This window comes from Sardina pilchardus, chromosome 13 (genome assembly GCF_963854185.1).
Source record: "Sardina pilchardus chromosome 13, fSarPil1.1, whole genome shotgun sequence".
Lineage (NCBI taxonomy): Eukaryota > Metazoa > Chordata > Actinopteri > Clupeiformes > Clupeidae > Sardina > Sardina pilchardus.
The window spans coordinates 27,612,130-27,630,155 of NC_085006.1; the positions used below are offsets into that span (position 1 = coordinate 27,612,130).

The 18,026-nt window shown below is 41.1% G+C and overlaps 1 protein-coding gene across 3 annotated transcripts in view; it reads right to left on the bottom strand.

Annotated features, from left to right (window-relative positions):
• Positions 1-362: 362 nt before the first annotated feature.
• prx (periaxin) overlaps positions 363-18,026 on the bottom strand; it is a 29,924-nt gene continuing 12,260 nt past the window's right edge. For 2 of the 3 annotated variants that reach the window (XM_062553021.1, XM_062553022.1), the window contains exons 2-7: positions 16,976-17,031; positions 16,194-16,301; positions 15,568-15,696; positions 15,262-15,421; positions 14,815-15,008; positions 363-14,714 (exon numbers count right to left, since the gene is read on the bottom strand). In XM_062553021.1, coding sequence (XP_062409005.1) covers positions 1,443-14,714; positions 14,815-15,008; positions 15,262-15,421; positions 15,568-15,696; positions 16,194-16,301; positions 16,976-17,031 — 13,919 coding nt within the window. In that variant the 3' untranslated portion in view covers positions 363-1,442. Of the gene's footprint in view, positions 14,715-14,740; positions 15,009-15,261; positions 15,422-15,567; positions 15,697-16,193; positions 16,302-16,975; positions 17,032-18,026 lie in introns of those variants that run through there. The other variant, XM_062553023.1, reaches the window with a different exon arrangement.

Below are 18,026 nucleotides of genomic sequence, written 5' to 3' on the forward strand. Positions count from 1 at the left end.
ATCACCCTATGCTTTAGAGGGCGCCAGCGTGTCACTGTAGACTTGTTCATCACACACCATTGCTGACTGATAACGAGACACAAACACTTAAGTGAAAAGAAAGTGAATGCTGTTTGGGTTACAGGCGAGACATTACACATTTTTCCATGTAACGTATGTCATGTAATTGTGTTATCTTGCAAAGACACATAGCAAATTAATCACTTTAATGTAATGTAATGTAATTACTGCACTTAAATGTTTGCTTATCCTGGAATGCATGACTGGTGTGCTATTATAGGCTCTAAGGCCAAACCAGACCCAACCTGTTTCATCCTCACAAGAAAAATAAAGAAGCATAGCAATTACATGACGAATCAAGATCAGAGTCAATAGCAATATATTTTATTAATTTTCTTGTAAATTACAACTTTCGCTCAAATTCCATATGAACAATAACTTACTATATAACCTGAATTCAAAGAGGCATATAAACTAAGAACTTTTTCAAAAGTCATGCTACTGTGCACACTTGTAGAAAGTGTTCTATACATATAAATAAGGTTAAATCTGGATAACCTGATACAATATTATGTAATACTCATTCCCAACACAGGGGTAAAACCAGGTTAATAAATTCACCATAAAACAGAAATAATATTTCCACATCTCTCCTATTAATGTAACAAAGATTAAAGCATTTCCTCTGAGGACAGTTGAAATACGATTGTCAAAGGTGATGATCATTCCGATGAAAGAAATGTGCATGTTTAAATAGACTTTTCCCAAATGACAAACCCTGACAGAATATTTTTACAATACGAAAATATGAACAATTTAAGAGTTCTGCACATTGTCTTGATTTTTTAAGGCCTCATCTGTACAATGGGTTCGTACAAATTTAACCAATTGTCTGAATTGAATCAATATCAATTCAGATGCTGATATAGCATATATAAAGTTAGAGTAATACAGTAAATAAAAGCAAAACGTTATATTCCATATAATTAAGGCACCAAGGAAAGGCACATGAGCACACAGCTTTTAAAATATCAAAAAATGTTAAATTAATCATTGTGCTAAGAAGCCTTTGCAATCCACCCATTTATATATTTTTTTATCTACAAAAATATTATACTTGTGAATGGGTTTGATTGATTACATTCCATGCCACTAATGCAATCAGACACAGAACAAAAATGCATTTCACATAAATTACATTATTTAATTTTGGGCTACTCTCTTGGGGGAAAAAAAGAACACAAATGGGTGAATTATGTATGAATGGATGAATGTGTACATTTGTGTGTAAGATGATATTTACCATATATTTTATATTCTGATTTAAACAAAAAAATACAAATGACATTGATCAAAATAGAAAATAAACAAATACAACTGTACTAATACAAAACATATTAATAAAAAAAACACTGACAATTTCCCACATATCACTTTGTGCCTCAGAAATCCCGAGGTATTTGTGAACTACGGCCCTTCTCAGTTGATGACTCCCCTGTCGGCTCTGCCAGTGTTGGTTTTGGCGACTTTGACCTTGAGGTCACCACTGTAACTTTTTCCTCCTTAGTTGTTGTGACGATGAGCTCCTCCTTTAACCTACCCTGTGCAGTGAACTGCATTTGAGGCATCTGGAGTTGAAAACCACCCAAGGCATCTCCACCAAAATGATGAGGTGAGGCCCTCCTGTCATGTGACATCTCTCTGGTTGTCGTTGTTGTTGTGACAATGTACTCTTCCTTATGCCCACTTTCCTGTGAGGTCATCTGTAGTCGTGGCATCTGAATGTGAAAGTCACCTGATGCCTCAGCACTAGAGAGCAGAGGAGAGGATCTACTACCACATGGGGATCCCTCAGGTGTCATCTGAAGCAGCCCAGCAGAGTGAGGACTTAAGGTTACTCTAGGGACCTCATACCAAGTCGAGCCCTCTGTTTCGTACACTTGTTCTGTGCTGTATCCTGTGGATGATTCGTGTTGCATTTGCCGAACTGAGACAAACCCCTGGGGAGAAGGAGACTCCGAGCTTTCTCTCTCTGCTAGCATTTCTGTCCTGGCTGTGGAAGACACCAAAGTGGACTCAGTCTCTACTTCTTCTTTCTCAATTTTCTTTTTGAAGCCTGGAAATGCAATTTTTCCTGATTTCGCTTTTGCTCCCTTGCCTTCTTTGTCAGATTCTTTCATGTCCAACTTTGTGCTCATCTCAAGGTGCTCTTCCTCGTTTTTCGAATAAGGTGACGTGAACTCAAGTTTTGGCATCTTCAGCTTGACAAATTTCGAGCTGTCTTTTTCACCGTTTAGGCCTGCCACCTCATCCCTCCCTGAGTCAGATGTTTTGGAAGTCACGTCAAATGAGCCACTCTTTCCTGGAGACAGCACAACCTTGGGCATTTTCAGTTTGCCAGTTTTTGACTTCCCATCTACCTCCACCTCCTCTTCGCCACATTCCGCCCCTCCCCTACCCTTAATGCCAGACTTTCCTAAACCTGCTTTTACTTTAATCTTGGGCATCTTATTTAGGTTATCTTTAACATGTACCCCTTCTTCACCTGATACATTAGAATTGTCAGACTGAGGATTCACTAAAACAAACACTGCTTTTGTCACTTTTGGCATTTTAGGACCCTCATAATCGATCTCTGGGTCTGACACAGAAAAACCTTTGACATCTGCCATTTTCCCACCGATTTTGCCCCCCTTGTGTGAGGAAATGGAAGGTAAAGCCACACCAAACTTAGGAACTTTGACTTTGCCTCCCTTATCGCTGCTTGCCTCGGAATATCCAGATGAGGTTCCAATGTCAAAATCTATCTCTGGAATATTTGGTGTATTGATGTCATGGTCCGAGCCAATTGTTGCAATAGTTGGTTCAGTTGGAACATTTACAGCGATTTCTGGTGCGGAATCTTTGCCCATTTTTGTCTTCTTAACTTTAAATCGTCCACTTACTCCTTCATTGTCCTTCTCTGGTTTGACATCAATTTCCGAATTTGTGTTTTTCATTTTTGGCATACCAATTTTGAACTTTGTGCCTTTAACCTTTGGCCCTTTCACCTTGCTTTCAGACACAAGTGGATTTAGATGTATGTCAGGAAATTCTATTTTTTTGCGATCCTTTTTTCCTTCGCCTTTCCGTAATCCAATGTTCAGCTCCAGATCCCCTTTGGGAGCTTCTACGTCAATTGTTGGTATCTTGATTTTCAAGCCTTTGTGCTCTCCATCCTTGCTGACATCAGCATCCACCTTTCCACTTGGTTCACCTTGTTTTTGCTTCCCCAAAGTTACGTCAAGATCAGCTCTGGGGAGAGTGGGCACTTCAACAGAGGGCATTGTGAATTTGCCCTCGCCCTCACCTCTGAGCCGGCCAGTCTCATTATCACCAGTTCTCACATGTGGTAAGGACATACTGATTTGGGGCATTTTGAGTGTAGGATCTGTGGTCGCGCCACCATCACCATGGAGGTGTAATTCTGGTTTGCCACTGCCTTTCAAATTTGCTGATGGTAGTGAAACATCAACTGTTGGCATCTTGACATCTGGCATTTTAAAATGTCCACCCTTTACCCCCAGTTCTACTTCAGGTATTTTAATATCGGCAGATTTTCCTCTTGGAAGTGAAACATCCACCTTTGGCATCATTATGTCTGGCATCTTGACTTTACCCCCCTGACCTTCAATGTCCAGATTTGCCTCAATCTGACCAGATTTACCCTTTGGGAGAGATATGTCAAGTGTTGGCATGGTGATATTTGGCACCTTGAATTTCCCTCCCTCACCTTTTACCTCTACTTCCGGTGCATCAATGTTCGCCGTGTGTCCTTTTGGAAGTGATATGTCAACCACTGGCATCTTAACCTTGGGCATCTTGAATTTACCACCACCTCCTTTAACTTCAACCTCGGGTACATTAACATCCGCAGATTTTCCTTTAGATAGTGATATGTCAACAGTCGGCATCTGAACATGTGGCAATTTGAATTTTCCACCCTCTCCCTCAAGTTCCAGTTCAGGTGTTTTGATGTCACCAGGCTTTCCTTTTGGGAGAGATATGTCTATTGTTGGCATTTTGATGTTTGGAATCTTCATTTTTCCACCTTCACCCCCTACATTTACATGCATGCCAGAATCAGCTGATGCATCCTGCTTCAGTTTGGGCAGAGCAACATCCACATCAACTTTGGGGACAGATATGTCAATAGTGGGCATTTTGGGGATTTTCAATGCACCCTCATAGCCTCTAATATCAGCCTCAGACACATCTACCTCAGTTTTGGGGAGCAGAACTTCGTGTTCTGGTGTTTTTGTTGCTGGTAAGGATATTTCAAGAGATGGCATTTTAATGTCTCCCTCTTTTTCCTTTCTCCCTCCTGGACCAGTGACCTTGATATCGACATCCTTCTTAGATATTCCAAAAAATGGCATTTTAATTTTATGCTTTTTGATTTTTCCTTTTGCTTTGATATCGTGGTCTACCTCAGCTGATGGAGATCTACCCTCAACATCCAAATCTGGTGTTGAACCATGTCCTTCCAACTCAATGCCTCCACTTTTGGATTTTCCACCAAATTTGGGGAGAGAGAACTTTGGCATTTTCAGGGTAACATCAGGTACATCAAAACTGGCACCCGAGGATGGTCTGCCCCCTTCAGCTTTCAGGAGTTCAATGTCCTCTCTGTCATTGTCTTTAGACTTTGTAAGACCAAAGTCCAAGTCAACCTTGGGTGCAGATATATTAACTGTTGGTAATTTCACACTTGGAAGCTTGATGGTGCTACTTGTATTGCCTTCAGATGAGCAATCCACACCTAACTTAGCTTCTCCAGAGGGTAATGCAATGTCCACACTAGGCCCTTCTAAGCTGGCTGAACCTGAAGTAAAGGGTGTTTTGGGCAATGATATATCCAATGTGGGCATTTTAAGTTTTTCACCTTTCTTGTCTACATCCAGATCTACGTCCCCTTTGGCCTTTCCTCTGGGTAATGATATATCAATTGTTGGCATGTGAAATTTCCCACCCTTGACTTCAGGACATTCAACATCAATGTTACCTTCAGGATATTTGAATTTGGGGCATCTGATTTTGCCTTCTTTTCCTTCAGCTGCCAGATCAATATCTCCTTCAACATTTCCTTTTGGAAGTGAAATATCTATTGATGGCATGTTGAATTTTCCACCCTTGACATCAGGGCCTTCAATATCAATTTGACCTTCAGGACCTTTAAATTTGGGAAGAGAAACATCGAATGTGGGCATCTTGAATTTGCCTCCTTTTGCTTTGGCGTCCAAATCAATGTCTCCTTCGACTTTTCCTTTGGGAAGTGAGATATCTATTGATGGCATGTTGAATTTTCCACCCTTGACATCAGGGCCTTCAATATCAATTTGACCTTCTGGACCTTTAAATTTGGGAAGAGAGACATCAAATGTGGGCACCTTGAATTTGCCTCCTTTTGCTTTGGCGTCCAAATCAATGTCTCCGTCGACATTTCCTTTGGGAAGTGAGATATCTATTGATGGCAAGTTGAATTTTCCACCCTTGACATCAGGGCCTTCAATATCAATTTGACCTTCTGGACCTTTAAATTTGGGAAGAGAGGCATCAAATGTGGGCATCTTGAATTTGCCTCCTCTTGCTTTGGCGTCCAAATCAATGTCTCCATCGACATTTCCTTTGGGAAGTGAAATATCTATTGATGGCATGTTGAATTTCCCACCCTTGACATCAGGGCCTTCAATATCAATTTGACCTTCTGGACCTTTAAATTTGGGAAGAGAGACATCAAATGTGGGCATCTTGAATTTGCCTCCTTTTGCTTTGGCGTCCAGATCAATGTCTCCTTCGACATTTCCTTTGGGAAGTGAGATATCTATTGATGGCATGTTGAATTTTCCACCCTTGACATCAGGGCCTTCAATATCAATTTGACCTTCTGGACCTTTAAATTTGGGAAGAGAGACATCAAATGTGGGCATCTTGAATTTGCCTCCTTTTGCTTTGGCGTCCAAATCAATGTCTCCTTCGACATTTCCTTTGGGAAGTGAGATATCTATTGATGGCATGTTGAATTTTCCACCCTTGACATCAGGGCCTTCAATATCAATTTGACCTTCTGGACCTTTAAATTTGGGAAGAGAGACATCAAATGTGGGCATCTTGAATTTGCCTCCTTTTGCTTTGGCGTCCAAATCAATGTCTCCTTCGACATGTCCTTTGGGAAGTGAGATATCTATTGATGGCATGTTGAATTTTCCACCCTTGACATCAGGGCCTTCAATATCAATTTGACCTTCTGGACCTTTAAATTTGGGAAGAGAGACATCAAATGTGGGCATGTTGAATTTGCCTGCTTTTGCTTTGCCATCAACATTTCCTTCCATTTTCCCCTTTGGAAGGGAGATATCTATTGATGGCATGTTGAATTTTCCACCCTTGACATCAGGGCCTTCAATATCAATTTCACCCTCTGGACCTTTCAGTTTTGGAAGGGAAACATCAAAAGAGGGCAACTTGAATTTTCCACCTTTTCCTTCAGTATCTACATTTACATTAGCATCTCCTTCAATTCTGCCTTTTGGAAGAGAGATATCTATTGATGGCATATTAACCTTCCCACCTTTGATCTCAGGACCCTCTACATTGACGTGACCCTCTGGAGTTTTCAGTGTAGGGAGTGATACGTCAAAACTGGGCAACTTGAATTTGCCACCTTTTTTCCTACCATCCAAATCAACATCTCCCTCGGCACTTGCTTTTGGAAGTGAGATATCTATTGATGGCATATTAAACTTTCCACCTTTGAGTTCAGGGACCTCTACATCAATTTTCCCTCCTGGAGATTTGAGTTTTGGAAGGGAAACATCAAATGTGGGCATGTTGATCTTTCCACTTTTCACTTTTCCCTCCATGGCAGCATCTCTCTCTACACTGCCTTTAGGAAGTGAAATGTCAATCGTTGGCATGCTAATCTTCCCTCCCTCAACTTCTGGTCCTTCAATGTTTATGCCACTTCCAGGCCTTTTCATTTTCGGTAGTGAGATGCCAATTTTAGGCATTTTAAATTTGCTACCTTTTGCTTTTACATCCACATCACCTTTCAAATGTCCTTTTGGGTGTGAAATATGTATTGAGGGCATGCTCATTTTCCCACCCTTGATATCAGGGCCTTCAATATCAATTTTGTTTTCAGGAATTTTTGGTTTTGGGAGGGAAACATCAAAACTTGGCATCTTGATTTTGCCCCCTTTGACTTCAGCATCTACATTCGCACCAACATCTCCTTGAACACTACCTTTTGGAAGTGAAATATCTATTGACGGCATGTTGAACTTTCCACCCTTGACATCAGGGCCTTCAATATCAATTTGACCCTCTGGACCTTTAAATTTTGGGAGGGAAACATCAAATGTAGGCATCTTGAATTTGCCTCCTTTTGCATTGCCATCAAAATCAATATCTCCCTCAACATTTCCTCTGGGAAGTGAGATATTTATTGATGGCATGTTGAATTTTCCACCCTTGACATCAGGGCCTTCAATATCCATTTGACCATCTGGACCTTTGAATTTTGGGAGGGACACATCAAATGTTGGCATTTTGAATGTTCCTCCTTTTCCTTTGGCGTCCACATCAAGATCTCCTTCAACATTTCCTCTGGGAAGTGAGATATCTATTGATGGCATGTTGAATTTTCCACCTTTGACATCAGGGCCTTCAATATCCATTTGACCATCTGGACCTTTGAATTTTGGGAGAGACACATCAAATGTTGGCATTTTGAATTTTCCTCCTTTTCCTTTGGCGTCCACATCAAGATCTCCTTCAACACTACCTTTTGGAAGTGATATATCTATTGATGGCATGTCTAACTTTCCACCTTTGATTTCAGGGCCTTCCACCTCAATTTTTCCTTCAGGTGATTTGAAGTGTGGAAGGGAGACATCAAATGTGGGCATCTTGAACTTTCCTCCTTTACCTTTGGCATTCATGTCTATGTCAACATCTCCTTCCATTTTCCCTTTTGGAAGAGAGATATCTATTGATGGCATGTTTAGTTTTCCACCTTTGATGTCAGGGCCTTCAATATCAATTTCTGGACCTTTAAATGTGGGAAGGGAAACATCAAATGTTGGCATCTTGAATTTTCCACCTTTTGTTTTAGCATCCACATCAACATCGCCTTCCATTTTCCCCTTTGGAAGTGAAATATCTATTGATGGCATGTTGAATTTTCCACCTTTGACATCAGGGCCTTCAATATCAATTTCACCTTCCGGACTTTTAAATTTGGGTAGGGAAACATCAAATGTGGGCATCTTGAATTTTCCTCCTTTTGCTTTGGCATCCACATCAACATCTCCTCCCATTTTTCCTTTTGGAAGTGAAATATCTATTGACGGCATGTTTAGTTTTCCACCTTTGACGTCAGGGCCTTCAATATCAATTTCTGGACCTTTGAATTTGGGTAGGGAAACATCAAATGTGGGCATCTTGAATTTTCCTCCTTTTGCTTTGGCATCCACATCAATATCTCCATCAACTTTTCCTTTGGGAAGTGAAATGTCTATTGATGGCATGTTGAATTTTCCACCTTTGACATCAGGGCCTTCAATATCAATTTCACCTTCTGGACCTTTAAATTTGGGTAGGGAAACATCAAATGTGGGCATCTTGAATTTTCCTCCTTTTGCTTTGGCATCCACATCAACATCTCCTTCCATTTTCGGTTTTGGAAGAGAGATATCTATTGATGGCATGTTTACTTTTCCACCTTTGATGTCAGGGCCTTCAATATCAATTTCTGGACCTTTAAATGTGGGAAGGGAAACGTCAAATGTTGGCATCTTGAATTTTCCTCCTTTTGTTTTAGCATCCACATCAACATCGCCTTCCATTTTCCCCTTTGGAAGTGAAATATCTATTGATGGCATGTTGAATTTTCCACCTTTGACATCAGGGCCTTCAATATCAATTTCACCTTCTGGACTTTTAAATTTGGGTAGGGAAACATCAAATGTGGGCATCTTGAATTTTCCTCCTTTTGCTTTGGCATCCACATCAACATCTCCTTCCATTTTCCCTTTTGGAAGTGAAATATCTATTGACGGCATGTTTAGTTTTCCACCTTTGACGTCAGGGCCTTCAATATCAATTTCTGGACCTTTGAATTTGGGTAGGGAAACATCAAATGTGGGCATCTTGAATTTTCCTCCTTTTGCTTTGCCATCCAAATCAATGTCTCCTTCGACATTTCCTTTGGGAAGTGAGATATCTATTGATGGCATGTTGAATTGTCCACCTTTAACATCAGGGCCTTCAATATCAATTTGACCTTCTGGACCTTTAAATTTGGGTAGGGAAACATCAAATGTGGGCATCTTGAATTTTCCTCCTTTTGCTTTGGCATCCACATCAACATCTCCTTCCATTTTCCCTTTTGGAAGTGAAATATCTATTGATGGCATGTTTAGTTTTCCACCTTTGATGTCAGGGCCTTCAATATCAATTTCTGGACCTTTGAATTTGGGTAGGGAAACATCAAATGTGGGCATCTTGAATTTTCCTCCTTTTGCTTTGGCATCCAAATCAACGTCTCCTTCGACATTTCCTTTGGGAAGTGATATATCTATTGATGGCATGTTGAATTTTCCACCTTTAACATCAGGGCCTTCAATATCAATTTGACCTTCTGAACCTTTAAATTTGGGAAGAGAGACATCAAATGTGGGCATCTTGAATTTGCCTCCTTTTGCTTTGGCATCCACATCACTATCTCCTTCAACTTTTCCTTTGGGAAGTGAAATGTCTATTGATGGCATGTTGAATTTTCCACCTTTGACATCAGGGCCTTCAATATCAATTTCACCTTCTGGACCTTTAAATTTGGGTAGGGAAACATCAAATGTGGGCATCTTGAATTTTCCTCCTTTTGCTTTGGCATCCACATCAACATCTCCTTCCATTTTCCCTTTTGGAAGTGAAATATCTATTGATGGCATGTTTACTTTTCCACCTTTGATGTCAGGGCCTTCAATATCGATTTCTGGACCTTTAAATGTGGGAAGGGAAACATCAAATGTCGGCATCTTGAATTTTCCTCCTTTTGTTTTAGCATCCACATCAACATCGCCTTCCATTTTCCCCTTTGGAAGAGAGATATCTATTGATGGCATGTTGAATTTTCCACCTTTGACATCAGGGCCTTCAATATCAATATCACCTTGTGGACCTTTAAATTTGGGTAGGGAAACATCAAATGTGGGCATCTTGAATTTTCCTCCTTTTGCTTTGGCATCCAGATCAACGTCTCCTTCCATTTTTCCTTTTGGAAGTGAAATATCTATTGACAGCATGTTTAGTTTTCCACCTTTGACGTCAGGGCCTTCAATATCAATTTCTGGACCTTTAAATTTGGGTAGGGAAACATCAAATGTGGGCATCTTGAATTTTCCTCCTTTTGCTTTGGCATCCAAATCAATATCTCCTTCAACATTTCCTTTGGGAAGTGAAATGTCTATTGATGGCATGTTGAATTTTCCACCTTTGACATCAGGGCATTCAATATCAATTTCACCTTCTGGACCTTTAAATTTGGGCAGGGAAACGTCAAATGTGGGCATCTTGAATTTTCCTCCTTTTGCTTTGGCATCCACATCAACATCTCCTTCCATTTTCCCTTTTGGGAGTGAAATATCTATTGATGGCATGTTTAGTTTTCCACCTTTGACACCAGGACCTTCAATATCAATCTCTGGACCTTTGAAATTGGGTAGAGAAACATCAAATGTGGGCATCTTGAATTTTCCTCCTTTTGCTTTGGCATCCACATCAATATCTCCTTCAACATTGCCTTTGGGAAGTGAGATATCTATTGATGGCATGTTGAATTTTCCACCCTTGACATCAGGGCCTTCAATATCAATTTGACCTTCTGGACCTTTAAATTTAGGAAGTGAGACATCAAATGTGGGCATCTTGAATTTGCCTCCTTTTGCTTTGCCATCAAAATCAATGTCTCCTTCGACATTTCCTTTGGGAAGTGAGATATCTATTGATGGCATGTTGAATTTCCCACTCTTGACACCAGGTCCTTCAATATCGATTGCTGGGCCTTTAACGTTTGGAAGGGAAACATCAAATGTGGGCATTTTGAATTTTCCTCCTTTCACTTTGCCGTCTACATCAATATCTCCTTCAACATTTCCTTTGGGAAGTGAAATATCTATTGATGGCATGTTGAATTTTCCACCCTTGACATCAGGTACTTCAATATCAATTTGACCTTCAGGACCTTTCAGTTTTGGAAGGGAAACATCAAATGTGGGCATCTTGAATTTGCCTCCTTTTGCTTTGGCATCCAAATCAATATCTCCTTCAACATTTCCTTTTGGAAGTGAAATATCTATTGATGGATTACCTTTGAATTCAGGGCCTTCAATATCAATTTGACCTCCTGGGCCTTTAAGGTTGGGAAGGGAAACATCAAATGTGGGCACCTTGAATTTGCCTTCTGTTTTTTTGCCGTCCAGGTTAGCATCTCCCTCAATCTTGCCTTTGGGTAAAGAAATGTCAACATTTGGTAGATTGATAGTCCCTCCCTTCATTTCTGTCTTTTCAATATTTATTGCTTTGTTTGCTTTTTTCATTTTTGGCAGTGAGATACCGATTTTTGGCATCTTGAATTTTCCTCCTTTTGTCTTAGCACCAACTTCAAGACCTCCTTTTGGGAGAGTTATGTCTACAGATGGCATGCTAATTTTGCTACCTTTACCTTCAGGTACCTCAATATCAATTCCACTCTCTGGTGATTTCAGTTTTGGTAGTGAAACATCAAATGTGGGCATCTTCAATTTGCCATCAACATTTGCATCACCCTCAACCTTTGCCTTTGGAAGCGAGATATCTATTGATGGGACGTTGATCTTTGCACCCTTTACTTCAGGGCCTTCTATATCAACTCTTCCTTCAGAAGATTTGAATTTCGGAAGGGAAACGTCAAAATTTGGCCTTTTAATTTTGACTCCTTTTCCGTCAGCATCCACATCAACATCTGTTTTCACATAACCTTTGGGAAGTGTAATATCAAGTGATGGCATGTTGAACTTCCCACCCTTGAGTTCTGGGTGCTCAACATCAATTCCACCCTCTGGAGATTTCAGTGTTGGAAGTGAAACATCAAATGTGGGCATCTTGAATTTGCCTCCTTTTCCTTTGACATCCACATCTCCTTCAATATTTCCTTTTGGGAGAGAAATATCAATGGATGGCATATTAAACTTTCCACCTTTGATTTCAGGGCCATCTACATCAATGTCTCCTTCTGGAGACTTTAATTTTGGAAAAGAAACATCAAGTGATGGCACATTAAATTTCCCCCCTTTTGCTTTGACATCTATTTCTCCTTCAACATTTCCTTTTGGAAGTGAGATATCTATTGATGGCATGTTAAATTCCCCCCCTTTGAATTCAGGGCCTTCAACATCGATTTGTCCCTCTGGAGTTTTCAGTTTTGGGAGGGAAACATCAAAAGTAGGCATCTTGAATTTTCCGCCCTTTGCCTTGCCATTAATATCACCCTCAATACTCCCCTTTGGAAGAGATATGTCAACTGATGGCATGTTAAACTTCCCACCCTTGAGTTCAGGTCCTTCAACTTCAATATCACCCCCTGTTGATTTAATTTTTGGAAGGGAAACATCAAATTGTGGCATTTTGAATTTTCCACCTTTTGCCTTGCCATCCACATCCAGATCAACATCTCCACTTGCACTACCTTTTGGAAGTGAGATATCTATTGATGGCATTTGAAACTTCCCACCTTTGACTTCAGGGCCTTCAATATCAATTTGTCCTTCAGGAGATTGTAATTTAGGAAGGGACACATCAAATGTGGGCATCTTGAACTTACCCCCTTTTATTTTCCCCTCCATATCAACATCACCTTCAATACTCCCCTTTGGATGAGATATGTCTATTGTCGGCATGCTAATTTTGCCACTTTTCATTTCAGGTCCCTGAAATTCAATTCCACCCTCTGGAGATTTCTTTTTTGGAAGAGAAATATCTATTGACGGCATGTTTAGTTTTCCACCTTTGACGTCAGGGCCTTCAATATCAATTTCTGGACCTTTGAATTTGGGTAGGGAAACATCAAATGTGGGCATCTTGAATTTGCCACCCTTTGCTTTGGCATCCACATCAATGTCTCCTTCAAATTTTCCTTTGGGAAGTGAAATATCTATTGATGGCATGTTGAATTTTCCACCCTTGACATCAGGGCCTTCAATATCGATTTGACCTTCGGGACCACTCAGTTTTGGTAGGGAAACATCAAATGTGGGCATCTTGAATTTGCCCCCTTTTGTTTTGGCATCCACATCAACAGCTCCTTCATTTTTTCCTTTTGGAAGCGAAATATCTATTGATGGCATGTTAAATTTTCCTCCTTTTACATCAGGGCCTTCCACATCAGTTGTGAAAGTAGGAAGAGTAAAGTCTATTGTAGGCATTTTTATTTTTCCTTTAGCACTTGATTCAATGTCGGAATTACCACCATCACCTTGAACTCTCCCTTTTGGGAGTGAAATGTCTACTTGTGGCATCTTCGGAAGAGAAATGTCCATATCAGGGAGGTTTACCTTTCCAGTACCCTCAGGTAGCTTCGGAATGGATATGTCCAGTTGTGGAGCTTTTATTTTAGTTCCTGACAAAAATGTTCCATCAATTTCATCACCTTTTCGTTCGCCTGAATCAACTGCCAATGATGGCAGGGATATATCTACATCAGGCATGTGTATTTTTGTACATTTGATATCAGGACCTTTCAAATCTGATTTTTTACCATGCAAATCCACAGATCCCTTAGCTGGTTGTGGGACAGAGAAATCAAGAGTCGGCAGCTTTATGCCTGACAGTAGTGTCTTTGCTTCTCCATCGCGTCCTGTAACAGTTAGGCCTCCTTGAGCCTCAGCTTTCCCACCGGAAATCCCCAGGTCAACTTTGGGAGATGTTATGTCAACCGATGGCATTTTCACTTTCATTTTGTCTGAACCCTTAATATCGGCTGCTCCGTCGATCTCATCAGAGTGGCGAGATAGCCTGACCTTTGGCAGCTTTAGCTTTGGCATTCTCAGCTTGGCTCCAGTGCTGGAGTCTGACTCACTAGTACCACCTCCTCCCTTTCCAGATGGCAAACCGACAGACATCTCCACATCATGTGCCTCTGCAGACCCCGAGGATGCTTTGAATTTTCCCTTGGGGAGTTTAAATTCCAGAGTGTCCTGCGACGAAGAAAGCTCTACCTTGGCTTTTTTGGTTTTAGGGATTGTTATACCATATCTCCCTCCCTTCGCCTTGTTCTTATCTCCAGTGAACTCTGCCTCTCCTAGTGGTGTTGCGACATCAGTACCAACATGCCCTCCCCCACTGGCTCCACCCTTGACTTTCATCCGAGGAAACCTTATCTTACTCCTCTTCCTGCCCATGAACGTCGCCCCCTCGGCTCTCCCCGTTCCCTCTGCCGCGGCCTTGCCACCTTTCTTCAGCTTGAACTTGGGGAACACAAATTCCACATCGACAGGAGTCCCCTCCCTCCTCCCTGGAGATCCCTCCATTTCCTCATCGGTCTCAGCTCTGGCCTGTTTGTTCTCCTTCAGCCGTTTTAATCCAAAACGTCCTCCCCTTTTTTTCTTTGCCTTGAAGGGTTTGACGCTTTTGACACTCTGTAAAAAAATAACATATACACAAATTTTCTAGTCAACCTCTTGTATTTATTGATGTCAGGTGAGCAATACAAAATTTAAAAAATGCACTTCAGTGTACCATTCTCTGCATTTTGGCTTTGGGTCCTTTGAGATCAACGCTGACTGCACCTGGATGCACAGTGACTTCATTGTGAGGTATGGTCCGCTTCAGGAAGAAAGAGACTTTATAAGGTTCTGCACACTGCAAAATCTTCAGTGCATCTTCATATCTCACGTTATCGAAGTACACTCTAGCACTGAGCAGTTGATCACCTGCAGGAAAGAAGAGTATTGAAAACTTATTTAAAATAGTATGTCTCTTTGAGGTTGTTGATTTCTGTATATTTGAATTTATTTGCTTTACTGTTGTTCCTTTTCATCATGTCATGTTTAATAGAGACTGGATCTGAAACTAGAACTTTTTTATGTCATTAAATTGAATCTTTTTTCACTTTGCCAATTATGCCCTTAATGTTTTTGTCTTATTCTTGATACAGCTGATCAGACACACTAACTTTGTATTTACCCTGCTGGAGGCTCAAATGTTTAGCTGCCGGGGAGTCTCTGAGGACTTCCTTGATGAAGATTCCTCTCTCTCCACCGCCTATCACACTGTATCCACTTGCTCCTGCTTCAGCTTCCGTTTCCATGACAACCTCAACCAGCTCAGAGGTCGGCTCCTCCTCCTGTGTGTGTTCATAGACACATGACACATCTGACGTTAAAATCACCAGTTAATTTTCCATCAACCACCACCATCAAGTACCACCTTTGATTGGGATGCAAGATATCCCTCAAAGTGTCTGGGTAAAGATGATTTTGAATAGCTTACCTCTGCGGTGCTTTTCTGTGGTGGTGGGCTGTCCATCTCTGTTTGGGTGGAGTGTGACGTCTCTCTCAGCTGGCTTCTTTTCAGACTCAACACCTGTTTCAGCTCTGCATGGAGTTTCTCTTTCTGGACCTGAAACTCAGGTGACAAAATGATGGTTAGCAGCTTCAGGGTGGGATTTCAAAATCCTAATGTTCAATCTTGAGATCGAACATTAGTCTGAGGAGTCTGAGGAGTCTGCACTGTATTTCTACTGCACGAGAGGTGTGATTAGTGGGCATAGTTTAAACAACTCTGTACGCTTGGATAGTCCTTCAACCAGTTAGACCAATGGTTCGGATGCATCTGGTAGATAAGCCAGTTTGTGATTGGTTCCAGACAATGTGTAAAGGAAGCAGGAGAGATAAATGTGCAGGTTTCCAGCCTGAGCTGCAGGGTGAAATCTAGCTTAGCGTATTTCACTGGAAGTGGGTTAGACCAGTTTTCCTATAACGGCTAGCTATAAGCTAACTCTTCTAATCTAATAGTGTGTGTGTGTGTGTGTGTGTGTGTGTGTGTGTTGTACTGTATGTTTGTATATGTCTGTCTGTGTGAGTGACTAGTGTTGTAGTATGTGTTGTGAGACTCACAACTCTCTCCGGGCTCTCCTGCTCCTCAGCTGAAAGACTGTGGTGAGGACTGATGTGTGTGACCGTCGGAGGCCTGTCGGAGGGGGGAGACCGCCTTTTGTCTTTTACCTGTGCAGACAGGTAAGGGTTTGGTTTAGGTTTATGTTGCAACAACACATTATCAAACAAGAAAGTCACAGGCTTTGGTTTAGGTGCATAGCATACTACAAGGATACAAGGATGTTTATTTGTCACATGCATATGATTACTAATGTAAAGAATGCAGTAAATTTGCCTCCTACACCATCAGTACATCAATCCCATTGATGTACTTCCATGTTCAGTTCTCACAATTATTGTTAAGGATATTACAATGATTGCTAAATATACATAAAACACACAGCATTTAAAGGGTCATGGTTTTAAAATGAAGGGCAAATAAAAAACAAAATACAATGAGAGATGTTGCATGCACGCAGGGAAATGTGAGAGTAGTACAAGTATGATTTAAGGAATTGGAAAGATTGTCAGTTTTCAGGAACTGAAAGTTGTATGGTATGGCAGCTCCAAAAACATACACAATGTAAGATGAAACATGGTGCTGTGGAAGATTTTGCCTACTGTACATCATTGTTTTCTGCCATTGTAACTTAAGCAGGCAAAGCAGAAATTCAGGGGCTATCAGTGTGACTTTAACTAGGGGGTATTGGCAGATATCCTACTTAGAGCATCATGGACAACTGTGTTTTGACTGCTTTCATGACTGTCACTGGAAAGGTCAGGCTTGTGTAGGCTATACTTACAGCTGGTTCCCTGGTCTGTGAAAAAGCATGACTCTCGTCCAATTCTCTGTCAGAGTCTGGAAAAAAAACACAGTTTTGCATATTCATTAGTCACCTGGATGAGAGTGTAATTTAGGAAATAAAGATATTCTTATCCCGGAAAGGCAGAATTATAAAATCAGTCACAACAGTTCACATCACTGATACATACAGTGCACTTAAACACCCCTGGAGTAAATGCTGAAGCGTAAAAATACTCTGAATGACAGTCAAAAGCAGACGTAACAAAAAAACAAAACAAAAAAAACTTTTTTTAAAAAAAGCACCGGTACTTTGATCATGTCAATGGGGTAGATTCCCTCACACCTGACGTCCTGCTGTAAAAAATCATCAGATCTGTATAATCAGATCCAAACCCCTCCTGTTCACACTTATTACTTTAAGGACCCTGTATGATTTATCCAGATGGCTGAAGTCTTAAATACCAGTGAGATCCTGTTCACCCAGACACTTCTAGTTTCTCACCTTGACATCTGTTCTGCCATGTCTGGATATACTGAGTAAACACACGAGGGAAGAAAACAAAATACGGACGGGCCTAATTAAATATTAAGGGGGTGAAATCTAGGTGGGGTCCATTTCTTGCACTGTGCAATGTTTGTAATGTTTGTTTAAATTGTGGTGAGTTTCTTATGATTGGCTAGCAGCACGTGAAGACGAATGACGTAACTCCTCATATCGCTGACTGATACCAACAGTGTTCTTGGGTGCACAGGAATGGCACTTTAAAAATTCTTTCCATGATAGGTTTCCCCTCTTGACACATATGCGAATTTACTGGGTGGAGAGCGCGCAAGAGAGAGAGAGAGAGAGAGAGAGAGAGAGAGATGGCAGTCCGTTCGGGTCCGACTAAGTGTTCGTCTGGGTAGAGGGACGCACTTGCAGGAATTCAAGCGCCCCACCCTCCCGGTGGTGAAAGCTCAGGTTTCTATCAGGCATCAGGAGACTGTACAGTATTCCGTGTCAGTGCAGCCCTCATTCCGCACCGGGTCACAAGAACACATTACTGGCA